Source organism: Cervus canadensis, chromosome 14, assembly GCF_019320065.1.
Source record: "Cervus canadensis isolate Bull #8, Minnesota chromosome 14, ASM1932006v1, whole genome shotgun sequence".
NCBI lineage: Eukaryota > Metazoa > Chordata > Mammalia > Artiodactyla > Cervidae > Cervus > Cervus canadensis.
The window spans coordinates 19,633,839-19,649,224 of NC_057399.1; the positions used below are offsets into that span (position 1 = coordinate 19,633,839).

General features: G+C 36.2%; 1 protein-coding gene across 3 annotated transcripts in view; it reads right to left on the minus strand.

The window, feature by feature from the left end:
- Positions 1 to 15,386, minus strand: part of VPS13A (vacuolar protein sorting 13 homolog A) — a 278,381-nt gene that overhangs the window by 189,196 nt on the left and 73,799 nt on the right. For all 3 annotated transcript variants that reach the window (XM_043486532.1, XM_043486531.1, XM_043486533.1), the window contains exons 21-22: positions 15,010 to 15,142; positions 14,235 to 14,352 (exon numbers count right to left, since the gene is read on the minus strand). In XM_043486532.1, coding sequence (XP_043342467.1) covers positions 14,235 to 14,352; positions 15,010 to 15,142 — 251 coding nt within the window. The remainder of the gene's footprint in view (positions 1 to 14,234; positions 14,353 to 15,009; positions 15,143 to 15,386) is intronic.

Genomic DNA, 15,386 nt, shown 5'->3' on the forward strand with positions numbered 1-15,386 from the left:
CCTGCCCTGACTTCAAAAGACTCTACTACAAAAGCCCACAGTCCAAAGACAGTATTGGTACTGGCACAAAGAGAGAAATATAGATCAATGGACAGAATAGAAAGCCCAGAGATAAATCCATGAACCTATAGACACCTTATCTTTGACAAAGGAGGCAAGGATATACAATGGAAAAAAGACAACCTCTTTAACAAGTGGTGCTGGGAAAACTGGTCAACCACTTGTAAAAGAATGAAACTAGAACACTTTCTAACACCATACACAAAAATAAACTCAAAATGGATTAAAGATCTAAATGTAAGACCAGAAACTATAAAACTCCTAGAGGAGAACATAGGCAAAACACTCTCCGACATAAATCACAGCAAGATCCTCTATGACCACCTCCCAGAATATTGGAAATAAAAGCAAAACTAAACAAATGGGACCTAATGAAACTTAAAAGCTTTTGCACTACAAAGGAAACTATAAGTAAGGTGAAAAGACAGCCCTCAGATTGGGAGAAAATAATAGCAAATGAAGAAACAGACAAAGGATTAATCTCAAAAATATACAAGCAACTCCTGAAGCTCAATTCCAGAAAAATAAATGACCCAATCAAAAAATGGGCCAAAGAACTAAACAGACATTTCTCCAAAGAAGACATACAGATGGCTACAAACACATGAAAAGATGCTCAACATCACTCATTGTGAGAGAAATGCAAATCAAAACCACAATGAGGTGCCATTACACGCCAGTCAGGATGGCTGCTATCCAAAAGTCTACAAGCAATAAATGCTGGAGAGGGTGTGGAAAAAAGGGAACCCTCTTACACTGTTGGTGGGAATGCAAGCTAGTACAGCCGCTATGGAAAACAGTGTGGAGATTTCTTAAAAAACTGGGAATAGAACTGCCATATGACCCAGCAATCCCACTTCTGGGCATACACACTGAGGAAACCAGATCTGAAAGAGACACGTGCACCCCAATGTTCATCGCAGCACTGTTTATAATAGCCAGGACATGGAAGCAACATAGATGCCCATCAGCAGATGAATGGATAAGGAAGCTGTGGTACATATACACCATGGAATATTACTCAGCCATTAAAAAGAATTCATTTGAATCAGTTCTAATGAGATGGATGAAACTGGAGCCCATTTTACAGAGTGAAGTAAGCCAGAAAGATAAAGACCAATACAGTATACTAACACATATATATGGAATTTAGAAAGATGGTAACGATAACCCTATATGCAAAACAGAAAAAGAGACACAGATGTACAGAACAGACTTTTGGACTCTGTGGGAGAAGGCGAGGGTGGGATGTTTTGAGAGAACAGCATGTATATTATCTACGGTGAAACAGATCACCAGCCTAGGTGGGATGCATGAGACAAGTGCTCGGGCCTGGTGCACTGGGAAGACCCAGAGGAATCGGGTGGAGAGGGAGGTGCGAGGGGGGATCGGATGGGGAATACATGTAACTCCATGGCTGATTCATGTCAATGTATGACAAAACCCACTGCAATGTTGTGAAGTAATTAGCCTCCAACTAAAAAAAATAAATGAAAAAAATAAAATAAAAAAACGGTGCTGAATAAATGAATATTGACACGCAAAAACATTAATTTAGACATAAGCTTTATGCCTTTTACAAAAGCCAACTGAAAGTGGACCAGAGACCTAAATTTAAAACCCAATACTATAAAGCTCCATAAAGATAAATCAAAGAAAACTTAGATGACTTTTTCAGATGCTTTTTTAGATGATCACTTGATAGATACAATGCAAAGGCACAATTCATGAAAGAACTAATTGATAAACTGGATTTGGTTAAAATTAAAAAACTTCTGGAACTTCCCTGACAATCCAGTGGTTCCACTGCAGGGAGCAAGGGTTTGATCCCTGTTCGGGGAACTAAGATCCCGTATGCCACAGCCAAAACAAAGAGTAATGAATTAAAAAAAAAAATTTTTTTAAGCTTCTGCTCTACAAAAGACAATTCCAAGAGAATTATAAGACAAGCTACCAAGTGGGAGAAAATATTTGCAAAACAGAGATCTCATAAAGGAATACTTACTATCCAAAAAGTTCAAGAAGTTTATAATACTCAATAAGAAGGCAATCTAGTTGAAAAATGGACCAAAGATCTTAACAGACACCTCATCAAAGAAGACATACAGACAGCAAATAAGCAAAGATGTTTCACATTATATACTATCAGAGAAATACAAATCAAAATAAGAATACTGAGATACTACTACACTCCTACTATAACAACCAAAATAAGGAATACTGACAACAGTAAATAATGGTAAGGATGCGGAGCAGCAGCAACTCACAATCACTGCCGACAGCAATGCAAAAGGGTATAGAAGACAGTCTGAAATGTTCTTATAAAACTAAAGATACTGTTACCATATGATTCAGCAATTTTGCTCCTTGATATTTACCCCAAAGGAATTTAAAGTTATGTCCCCATAAATCCTATGGGGATTTATCCATAAATTTATCCATAAAACCATGTATGTCTATAACAGCTCCTTGATATTTACCCAAAGGAGTTTAAAGTTATGTCCCCATAAATCCTATGGGGATTTATCCATAAATTTATCCATAAATCCATGGATGTCTATAACAGCTTTGCCCATAAATTTATATGAATCAAGTTTATCCACAAAAATTTTATATTTCAATTTTATAGCTAAACTTGGAAGCAACCAAGATGTCCTGCAGAAGGTAATGGATACACAATCTGTGATACATCAGATAATGGAATATTACTCAGCATTAAAAAATTGACCTATCAAGTCAGGAAATGATAGGGAGGAACCTCAAATGCATATTACTAAGTGAAAGATGCAAACCTGGAAAGTCTTTCTCGTCTATAATTCCATCTATATGACTTTCTGGAAAAGGCAAAACTATGGACACAGTAAAAAGATCAGTGCTTACTAGGGCTTGTGTGATAGGGGAGAGATAAAACAGAAGATTTTTAAAGCAGTGAAAATACTCTATAAGATAAAGTCTATCAATCAGTTCAGTTCAGTCGCTCAGTCGTGTCCGACTCTTTGCGACCCCATGAATCGCAGCACGCCAGGCCTCCCTGTCCATCACCAACTCCCGGAGTTTACTCAAACTCATGTCCATCGAGTCAGTGATGCCTTCCAGCCATCTCATCCTCTGTCATCACCTTCTCCTCCTGCCCCCAATCCCTCCCAGCATCAGGGTCTTTTCCAATAAGCCAACTCTTCGCATGAGGTGGCCAAAGTATTGGAGTTTCAGCTTCAGCATCAGTCCTTACAATGAACACCCAGGACTGATCTCCTTTAGGATGGACTGGTTGGATCTCCTTGCAGTCCAAGGGACCCTCAAGAGTCTTCTCCAACACCACAGTTCAAAAGCATCAATTTTTTGGCACTCAGCTTTCTTCACAGTCCAACTCTCACATCCACACATGACCACTGGAAATGGATACATGTCACACACTTGTCCAAACCCACTCAACATACAACACCAAGAGTGAAATACAACGTAAACTACAGACTTTGGGTAATTATGATGTGTCAATGTAAGTCTGATCTGTTAATGTATATCTAACAAGTGTGCCACTTGGTGAGGGATGTTGTTAATGGGGAAGGCTATGCATGGATGGCTCAGTTGGTAAAGAATCTGCCTGCAACGGAGGAGACCCTGGCTTGATTCCTGGATCGGGAGGATCCACTGGAGAAGGGATAGGCTTCCTGCTCCAAAAGTCTTAGGCTTCCCTAGTGGTTGAGTTGGTGAAGAATTCACCTGCAATGCAGGAGATGCTGGTTCGATTCCTGAGTTGGAATGAGCCCCTGGAGAAGGGAACAGCTACCCACTCCAGTACTGTGGGCAAGAGAATTCCATGGACTAGTCTATGGGGTTGCAAAGAATCAGACACAACTGAGCATTTTTCATTTTCATGCATGGGTGGATGCAAGGATATAAGGACAATCTCTGGAGCTTCCTATCAACTTTTCTGTGACTCTGAAACTGCTGCAATATGAAGAAAGTCTTTAAAAAGAATATCTTAAAAATAGACTGACGTCAAAGACAGAATAAATTTTCATTCACAATTTTTATCCCTGCATTTTTTAAAACTTACTTTTCAGTCATACACAATGACTGCTAAAAATATATCTGAATTCCTTGGAAAAATTATAGCTTTCATTTATCTCTAACAGCCTAAGTATTTTTAACTAACCCCATACATCCTAATTTAACAGGTACACATTATGGATCCATCTCATTAATGTACCTAAACTTATTTTCAATTTCTTTTAGTAAGGCAACTGAACAACGTGAAGACGACAGGTGCCAAAATACTACCCACCAATTAATAAGAGGATTTCCTTTCATTTGCCTTAAACTTTTTAAGCTCAAACTGCAAAGAAAGTTCCCTGACACTTGTAGAGTTCGAGGATTTTATGTAATGTCATATCCACTTTACACTGCCCACATTACAAAACTAAAATCAAATGCTTCTTAGATTTCATCTTTCTAAATCATTATAGTTTCTGCCTGTGATTACTTTAGGCACACATCTCTGGTCCTAATTTATAGCCATTTTAGTATTATAAGGATACGAGTACAAAGAGCTTTCCTGGAGGATTTTCCCTTTTGTTGACTATGTAATGCACTGAACCAGAGTTTGCCAAAATATGACCATGGATTAATCCAGCATGCTGCTTATTTTTGTAAATAAAGTATTCTGGAATACAGCTATACATATTCATTCTGTGCTGTTTACAGCTGCTTTCATGTTCAAGCACCAGAGCTGAGTACTTGTGACAGATGATACAACTTCAAGCTTAAAATATTTACTATCTGGCTCTTAAAAGAAACAGTCTGCCTTACTGTCACATTGAACTAATCTTTCACATACTATTGCATTCCATTATCTATATAAAGACATTTTAATCAGCTACTTTAATTCCTGCTATGCTATACGTATTCCCTATATTACAGGACATAAATTCTCCCTAATCATATATTTATAGAGAAATCAAAAGCAAGGGATGTTAGCCATTTCTTCTGTCAATAACATCTTTTTTGGTACCCTGTAACACACTTAAGTAAAATGCTGGAAAAGAGCTTTATTCATAATCACTTTTACAACAGGAAATCACATACATCTTTGACTTTTCTCATGTACTGACAAACTTTAAAAGCAATATCAGACAATAATAAATAGGCAGGAAAACATCTGGAAAGGAACCCAAAGAATGTAAGCCTTGCATCTAAAATTAACCTACACCTAATGCTTGACTATACAAAACAGCAAAATGTATAGAATGGTCTTCTTTCCTTGTTTCTCAAACTACATCCTGATATTCCTCTACTTTAAGGGTCTCAGAGTCCCAGTTTGATATTTTCGATTAAGGAAGTATAAGACAATGAGAGTTAGTAAACTGTACAATGTTTCCTAGAGAACTGAATCATTATAATTTGAAAGGCAAAAAAAAAAGTACACAGGTTTCTTTTAAGTCTCTTCCCTTCACATGGCCGCAACAGTACAACAGTATGAAAAAGGTACATAACATAGCATATGCAAGAGAGACAAGCTATCACCACTTCCTACTATCCCTTCCACCCATACTTCAGGCACAAAACCTTGACCACTACTATATGAGCATTCTCTTGTTGCCTCTCTAGTATTCCCCTTAGCCTATCTACTGTCCGGTAGTTGTTAGATATGTCTTTCTTTAAATTTTTAAGTAGATCTGTAGCTGAGGTTTGAATGTTTGCAAGGGAGAAAAATTACTGGTGGAGAGAAAAGGTGAAAGGGCTAGCTAGCGATAGTCTAAAACTATTTAGACTAAACTAAATCAGTTAAATAGCCTAGTCTTACTCAACAGAATAAAACCAACTATTACTATGACTTTTCATTTTAACTCCACCTTTTATTTCCTACAGGATTTAAAAGACAAATGCATGAAAATAATTATAAATCTATGATAATGGGTACAAAATATACAATAAGGATGTAATTTCTGACATCAATGACAAAATGGAGGGGGTTAAGCAGTAAATAATAGTTTTTGTATGCAATTACATTAAGCTGATGTCAATTTTAAAAAGATAGTCAACTTTACAATGTTACAAGTAATCTCCATGAAAATAACTAATAAGAAATTATCTATAGAAGATGCATATCTGGAAAAGAGAAGGGCATCAAAACATGTCAAAACAAGAAAATCAACTAAACACAAAGGCCAAAAGGGAGGGAAAAAAGGACAAAAAAGCTGTAAGACACACAGAAAGTAACAAAATGACAAAATTAAACTGTTTATCAGTATTTATTTTAAACATAATGGTTTAAACTTCACAAAGATATAAACTGACAGAATGGATTTTTTAAAAAAACAGACCAAACTATATGCTTTCTGCAAGAGACTTGCTTTAGATCTAAGGACACAAACAGTTTGAAAGTGAATGATATTCCATGCCAATAATACCCAGAAGAAAGCAGAAATGGCTATAATAATATCACTCAAACCAGACTGGTAGGTCAAAACCTGTAATTACACAAAAGACATTGTACAATAAAAGGTAATTTCATCAAGAAGATAAAATAACTAGAAGTGCATACACACCAAATAGCAGAGCTCAAAAATACATGAAATATTGATAGAACTGAGGAAAAAATTCACTCTACAGTAACATGAGACTTCAAAACCTACCCCACTTTCAATAACTGACAGAAGAGCCAGAAGAAAGATCAATAAAGAAACAGAGGATGAAAACAATACTATCAACAAACATAAACAGAATACTCCTCCATCAACAGCAGAACACACATTGTTCATACACGTACACAGAACATTTTCCAGGACAGACCAAATTTTAGGTCATAAGACAGGAGTCAAAATTTTTTTAAAGACTGAAATCATAGAAAGCAACTTTTCAAATCACAATGGAATGAAACTAGAAATCAACAGCAGAATGAAAAATGTAAAATTATGAATATGTATAAATTAACACATTTACTGTTAAACAATTAGTTGAAGAAGTCACAAGGAAAACAAATATATTGAGACAACTGAAAATCAAGATACAACAAACCAAAATTTACAGCATAAAGCAATAACTATACTGAGGAAAATTTATAGCTCTAAATATTTATACTGAAAAAGAAAAATCTCAAATCAACAACTCAACTTTATATCTTAAAGAACTAAAAAAGGAGCAAACTAACCCAAAAGTTAGTTGAAGTAAAGAAATACAAATCAGAGAGAAATAGAGAATTGAAAAATAATTGAGAAAATCAACAAGAGTTGGTTCTTCAAAAAGATGAACAAAACTGAAGAATCTTTAGTAAGATTAAAGAAGGAATATTCAACTGAAATCAGAAATGAAAGTGGGGACATCACTACCAATTCTACCAAAATAAGAGGGATTTTATACCAACAAATTAGATAACTTAATGTGAACAAATTCCTAGAAACACAGACCGATCAACACTGAGTTTTGAAGAAATAGAAAATCCAGATAGATCTATAACTAATATAGAGAGTGAATCACTAATCAAAAATCGCCTAAGAAATAAAAGCCCATGATCAGATGGTTTCATGAGTGAATTCTATCACACATTTAAGCATTTAAAGAAGAAACACACGTTTTTCTCAACTTCTTCCAAAAAACTGAAAGGAAAGGAATACTTCCTAACGTATCTTAAGGACAGTTACTGATACCAATACCAGACAAAGATACTACAAGAAAAAAACAAAACTACAAACCAATATCCCTTATGAACACTGATGCAAAAATCCTCAAAAATGAGAGCAAACAAAATTCAACACCATATTAACAGGATAACATACCATGACCCAGTAGGACTTATCCCTACTGGGATAAGGAATGGAAGAGTGGTTCAACATATGAAAACAGATCAACGTAATACACCACATTAACAAAATGAAAGGACAAAGACAACATCTGATCATCTCAACTGATGAAGAAAAAGCATTTAAAAAATATAACACATTTCCCTAATAGAAATACTCAAAAATTATAAATAGAAGGAAATTAATTAAGAATAATAAAGGTCACATATGAACAAACTACAGATAGCATACTCAAGGAAAAGATGAAAAGCCTTTCCTCTATGATCAGAATAAAGGATGCAAACTTAAATCACCTTTATTCAACATATGTCAGGGAACATTTAACAGGAGGATTCCTGCATGCTGTTTTCTATTTCTCATAAATCCTCTGTTCCTTACAGTTCCTGGCAATGGGAACGAGTGAAACAGCACACAGTTCTCAGGACTGAGACCATGGGAAAGGGTATCTGCTTGGATTCCTTTCAGTAACTCCCTTCAGTGACTCTTCTCTGCGTCAGCAACCTTGTATGTATTAGACTATCCATATTGTGACTACTGATAAAATTTCATCCTGTGTAATAGCTAAGTAATCATCCTACTAAAGATATAAAAGCCTGCATTTCTGCTAATAAAATACCCTTGCTCCATCAGAGCTTGGGTCTCCGTTTCTTTCTTTCTCTCTCTCCCTCCCTCCCTCCCTCCAGCTCTCTCTTTCACTTTCTTATTGTTGACTCCTGACAACCAGGTTCCAGTCCATTAAAGGACCACAACAAACATAGTACTGGAAATTCTACCCAGAGAAATTAGGCAAGAAAAAGGGAAAAAAAAGGTATCCAAATCAGAAATGATGTAATAAAACTGCCTCTGTTTTAAGATAAAGCAGTCTTATATGTAGAAAACCCTAACAATTTCACACACACACAGACAGAACTTAAGCAAATTCGAAGTTGCACAACATAAAATCAACTCAAAAAAAGTCAACTGAGTTTCCATTTACAAAGAAATTAAGAAAACAATTCCATTTATAATAGCATCAAAAAGAATAAGCTTAATCAGGGAAGCAAAAGACACAGTGAAAAGTACAAAATTATGTGGAAAGAAATTAAAGATACAAGTAAACGGCAAAACAGCTTGTATTCATAGATGGGAAGACAATGTTAACATATCACAACTAGAAACACCTGAAGATTCAAAAGCTCCAAGACATTTGTTGTAAAAATAGAAATATTCATCCTAAAATTCATGTAGAATCTCAATAGACTCCAAATCACCAAGTCAATGTAGAAAAAGACTAACACTGATGACTCATGCTTCCTGATTTCATTATTACAAAGTTACAGTAATCAAAACAGTGTGTGACTGGCATAAAGACAGATACAGAGACCCAAGGAACAGAAGAGAAAGCCCAGAAATAAACCCTCACATATATGGGCAACTGATTTTCAACAGGAGTTATCAAGACTATTCAACAGCAAAAGAACAGTCTTTTCAATGAACGGTGCTGAAAAACTACATACCCACATGCAGAAGAATAAAACTGATTCATTACCTTATACCATATCCAAAAATTAACTCAAAAAGATTTCCTAAGAGTTAAAGTATAAAATTCTTTGAAAAAAATATATAGGAAAAACTTCAGGACACTGGGTTTGCTAATTTCTCATTTGACACAAATGCACAAGCAACAAAGATAAATTAAACGTAATTATACTTTAAAGCATTAGTACAGCAAAGGACATATCAAAAGATGATAATATAGACAATACAGAAACAAAAGAAAATATATGCAACTCATTTATCTAACAGGGAGTTAATATCCCAGAAAGTATTAAGGACAAAACAAAACAAATTTGCTGCAACTTGACAACAAAAAACACAAACCACATAATAAAAGGGGTGAGGTGGTGTGGTGGTAAAGAATCCACCTGCTGATGCAGGAAATGCAGGTTTGATCCCTGGGTCGGGAAGATCCCCTGGAGAAGAAAATGGTAACCCACTCCAGTAATTTTGCCTGGAAAATTCCACGACAGGGGAGTCTGGTGGGCTATAATCCATGGGGCTGCAAAGAGATGGACACAACTTATGTGACAGAGCACACACAAAGGACTTGAATTGAAGGTAACGCTCAAAGTCCTTCAAGCGAGGCTTCAACTGTGTGTGGACTGAGAACTTTCAGAGGTACAAGCTGGATTTAGAAAAGGCAAAGAAACCAGAGATCAAATTGCCAACAACCGTTGAATCATAGAAAAAGCAAGAGAATCCCAGAAAAACATCTGCTTCATTGACTATGTCAAAGCCTTTGACTGTGTGTATCACAATAAACTGGAAAATTATGAAAGAGATGGGAATACCAGATCACCTTACCTGCCTTCAAAGAAACCTGTATGCAAGGCAAGAAGCAATCGTTACAACTAGACATAAAACAATGGACTGTCTCAAAATTAGGAAAGGAGTAGGTCAAGGCTGTATATTGTCACCCTGCTTATTTAACTTATATGCAGAGTATATCATGTGAAATGCCAGGCTAGATGAATCACAAGCTGGAATCAAGATTTCCAGGAGAAATATCAATAACTTCAGATATGCAGATGACACCACCTTAATGGAAGAAAGCAAAGAGGAACTAAACAGCCTCTTGAAAGTGAAAGAGGAGAGTGAAAAACCTGGCTTAACACTCAACATTCAAAAAACTAAGATTATGCCATCCGGTCCCATAGTTTAATGACAAATAGATAGTTAAAAAATGGACATAGTGGAGAATTTTACTTTCTTCATCTCCAAAATCACTGCAGACAGTGGATTGCAGCCATGGAATTAAATGATGCTTGCTCCTTGAAGAAAAGCAATGACAATCTAGACAGCATATTAAAAGGTAGAGACATCACTTTGCTGACAAAGGTCCATACAGTCAAAGCTATGGTTTGTCCATTAGTCATGAACAGATGTGAAAGCTGGACCATAGACAAGGCTGAGTGCCAAAGAACTGATGCTTTTGACCTGTGGTGTTGGAGAAGACTATTGAGAGTCCCTTGGACAGAAAGGAGATCAAATCAGTCAATCCTAAAGGAAATTAACCCTGAATATTTACTGGATGGATGCAAGCTGAAGCTCCAATACTTTGGCCAACTGATACAAAGAGTTGACTCATTGGAAAACACCCTAATGCTGGGAAATATCAAAGGCAAAAGAAGAAAGAGGTGACAAAGATGAGAAGTTTGGGTCATATGGCAGTTCTATTTCCAGTTTTTTAAGAAATCTCCACACTGTTTTCCATAGTGGCTGTACTAGTTTGCATTCCCACCAACAGTGTAAGAGGGTTCCCTTTTCTCCACACCCTCTCCAGCATTTATTGCTTGTAGACTTTTGGATAGCAGCCATCCTGACTGGCGTGTAATGGTACCTCATTGTGGTTTTGATTTGCATTTCTCTGATAATGAGTGATGTTGAGCATCTTTTCATGTGTTTGTTAGCCATCTGTATGTCTTCTTTGGAGAAATGTCTGTATATGACCCAGCAATCCCACTTCTGGGCATACACACTGAGGAAACCAGATCTGAAAAGAGACACATGCACCCCAATGTTCATCGCAGCACTGTTTAAATAGCCAGGACATGGAAGCAACCTAGATGCCCATCAGCAGGCGAATGGATAAGGAAGCTGTGGTACATATACACCATGGAATATTACTCAGCCGTTAAAAAGAATTCATTTGAATCAGTCCTAATGAGATGGATGAAACTGGAGCCCATTATACAGAGTGAAGTAAGCCAGAAAGATAAAGAACATTACAGCATACTAACACATATATATGGAATTTAGAAAGATGGTAACGATAACCCTATATGCAAAACAGAAAAAGAGACACAGATGTACAGAACAGACTTTTGAACTCTGTGGGAAGGTGAGGGTGGGATGTTTCGAAAGAACAGCATGTATATTATCTATGGTGAAACAGATCACCAGCCCAGGTGGGATGCATGAGACAAGTGCTCGGGCCTGGTGCACTGGGAAGACCCAGAGGAATCGGGTGGAGAGGGAGGTGGGAGGGGGGATCGGGATGGGGAATACGTGTAACTCTATGGCTGATTCATATCAATGTATGACAAAACCCACTGAAAAAAAATAATTAATTAATTTAAAAAAAAAAAGATGAGAAGTTTGGATGGCAACATCAACTGAATGGACATGAGTTTGAGTGAACTACCAGAGATAGTAAAGGACAGGGAAGCCTGGTATGCTACAGTCCAAACGGTCAGAAAGAGCCAGGCATGATTTAGCAAATGAACAACAAAAAGACTTGAATAGACATTTTTCTAAAGAAACATGTAAACTGCCAGAAGAATGTGAAAATATGTTCAACATCACTTATCATTAGGAAAATGCAATTCAAAACTATAATTAAATACTACTCACGCCTGTTAGAATCACTATTATTTTTTTAAAAAAGAAGAAAATAACAAGTGTTGGTGAAGAGGTAGTAAAGTTGGAAACTTTTCACATTGCTGATGGGTTTATAAAATAGTGCAGTAGCTACAGAAAACAGTAGGGGAGTTTTTTTCAAAAAATTAAAAATAGAATAATCCAATATTCTACTTCTGGATACCTATCTGAGAAATTTAAAGCAGGGACACCAACAGAATACTGTACACCAATGTCCACAGCAACATTATTATAATAATCAAATGTCCATCAACATATAAATAGATAAAAAATATATGACATATATGTGCAATGAAATTAAGCTTCAAGAACAAATGAAATCCTCATGTATATGTATGGCTGAGTCCCTTTGCTATTCACCTGAAACTATCAAACACTATTAACTGGGTATACTCCAATACAAAATAAAAAGTTAAAAAAAAAATGAAATTATTTGTTCTAGTTCTGTGAAAAATACCATTGGTAGCTTGATAGGGATTGCATTGAATCTATAGATTGCTTTGGGTAGAATAGCCATTTTGACAATATTGGTTCTTCCAATCCATGAACACGGTATGTTTCTCCATCTGTTTGTGTCCTCTTTGATTTCTTTCATCAGTGTTTTATAGTTTTCTATGTATAGGTCTTTTGTTTCTTTAGGTAGATATACTCCTAAGTATTTTATTCTTTCTGTTGCAATGGTGAATGGTATTGTTTCCTTAATTTCTCTGTTTTTTCATTGTTAGTATATAGGAATGCAAGAGATTTCTGTGTGTTATTTTTATATCCTGCAACTTTACTATATTCATTGATTAGCTCTAGTAATTTTCTGGAAGAGTCTTTAGGGTTTTCTATGTAGAGGATCATGTCATCTGCAAACAGCGAGAGTTTCACTTCTTCTTTTCCTATCTGGATTCCTTTTACTTCTTTTTCTGCTCTGATTGCTGTGGCCAAAACTTCCAACACTATGTTGAATAGTAGTGGTGAGAGTGGGCACCCTTGTCTTGTTCCTGATTTCAGGGGAAATGCTTTCAATTTTTCACCATTGAGGGTGATGCTTGCTGTGGGTTTGTCATATATAGCTTTTATTATGTTGAGGTATGTTCCTTCTATTCCTGCTTTCTGGAGAGTTTTTAATCATAAATGAGTGTTGAATTTTGTCAAAGGCTTTCTCTGCATCTATTGAGATAAGCATATGGTTTTTATCTTTCAATTTGTTAATGTGGTGTATTACATTGATTGATTTGCGGATATTAAAGAATCCTTGCATTCCTGGGATAAAGCCCACTTGGTCGTGGTGAGGGTGGGATATTTCAAAAGAACAGCATGTATACTATCTATGGTGAAACAGATCCCCAGCCCAGGTGGGATGCATGAGACAAGTGCTCGGGCCTGGTGCACTGGGAAGACCCAGAGGAATCGGGTGGAGAGGGAGGTGGGAGGGGGGATCGGGATGGGGAATACGTGTAAATCTATGGCTGATTCATATCAATGTATGACAAAACCCACTGAAATGTTGTGAAGTAATTAGCCTCCAACTAATAAAAAATTTAAAAAAAAAAAAAAATGAAATTTTGATGTATACTACAACATGGGTCAACATGGAGACATTATGCTATGTGAAATAAACCAAGCACAAAAGGAGAAATATTGTATGATTCCACTTACACAAAATACCAATCAAATTCATAGAGAAATAACAGAAAATGATGACTGCCACGGACTTCCGGGAGGAGAGAGTGGAACATTATTGTTTAATGGGTAGAGTTCCAGTTTGTGAATCTGATAAACTTCTAGAGACAGATGGTAGTGTGGTCAGGAAAAAGTGTGTATGGACTTAATAATACCACAGAATTATACACTTAAAATGGTAAATTTTATGTTATATATATTGTACTACAAAAAAAAATCAATGAAACATGGTATTTCTTAGCTACATAAGAAAATTTACGAACACATGAAACAGATCATACATACTTGGGCATACTGATGTCCATGAAAACCATGGCCTTGGAGAGCTCCACGCTGAAGTGCATCGGCACCAAGATGTGCTGTGCAGACACATTGAGTTTTCGTGCTTCTTTCCAATTATCACCTAATTACAGAGAATAGTACATGCTTAAAGAAAGCATAACTAAAAAACACACTGAACCTAAAATTACCATTGCTACTTTATACAATGCATGATATGAGGAAATCTTCCTACATCTAGATGATCTCAATGCCATATTCTCAAGTATACATAATCAGCAAGTAAATTCTTTTCCCTCTTCATTTTCCTTCTGCTTCAGACTATATTTTAACAGGAAAGTGAAAGTGTTAGTCACTCAGTCATGTCTGACTCTGTGACCCCATGGACTGTAGCCTGCCAGGCTCCTCTGTCCATGGAATTCTCCAGGCAAAAATACTGGAGTGGGCTGCCATTGCCTCCTGCAGGGGATCTTCCTGACCCAGAGATTGAACCCGATTCCATGACTGTCTGAGCCACCAGGGAAGGACAGATAGTAGTAGTGCCCAAACTCCCTACTTCTCACAACAAAAAATGTCTCCAGATATTGACAATGTCTCCTGAATGGTAAAATTTCTCCTACTTGAGATACCATTCCTGGGAAAAATCTATTACTTCTAATTCAAAAATATAAAAGGTCTAACATATTTTGTACCAAAGGCTTCAGAGAAACTGTCTAAAATCCTAATTTTAATCTACTTCAGCAAAATGAATCAACAAACAAATAATCCCTTGTGTACTTACCAACTCTGCAGAAAAGCAACTGTATGCTTGTAAGCTGAACATCAAAGGAATCATAAGCTCTGTGCATTATCTCTTCACGATTGGCTCCACCTTGTTTTAAATCTGGTATTTCTGAACGAATTTTACTTGTCACCTTGAAGTTAATTTACTAGTTTAGAATATGCAAATTACTTCAAATGAAAATATAAAGTTTTTATGTTTTAGACTATACTATAAAAACTTAACAGGAAAAGATAAACTCACAAGCTGACATACATTGTAAGATAATTAAAAACACCTTTATCCATGACATATATAATGAGAAGGCAAGGTATAAAGTAAGTTTTTACATGATAAGTTGTATTTCCTAAACATTTATATTAAAAAGGGGGAACAAA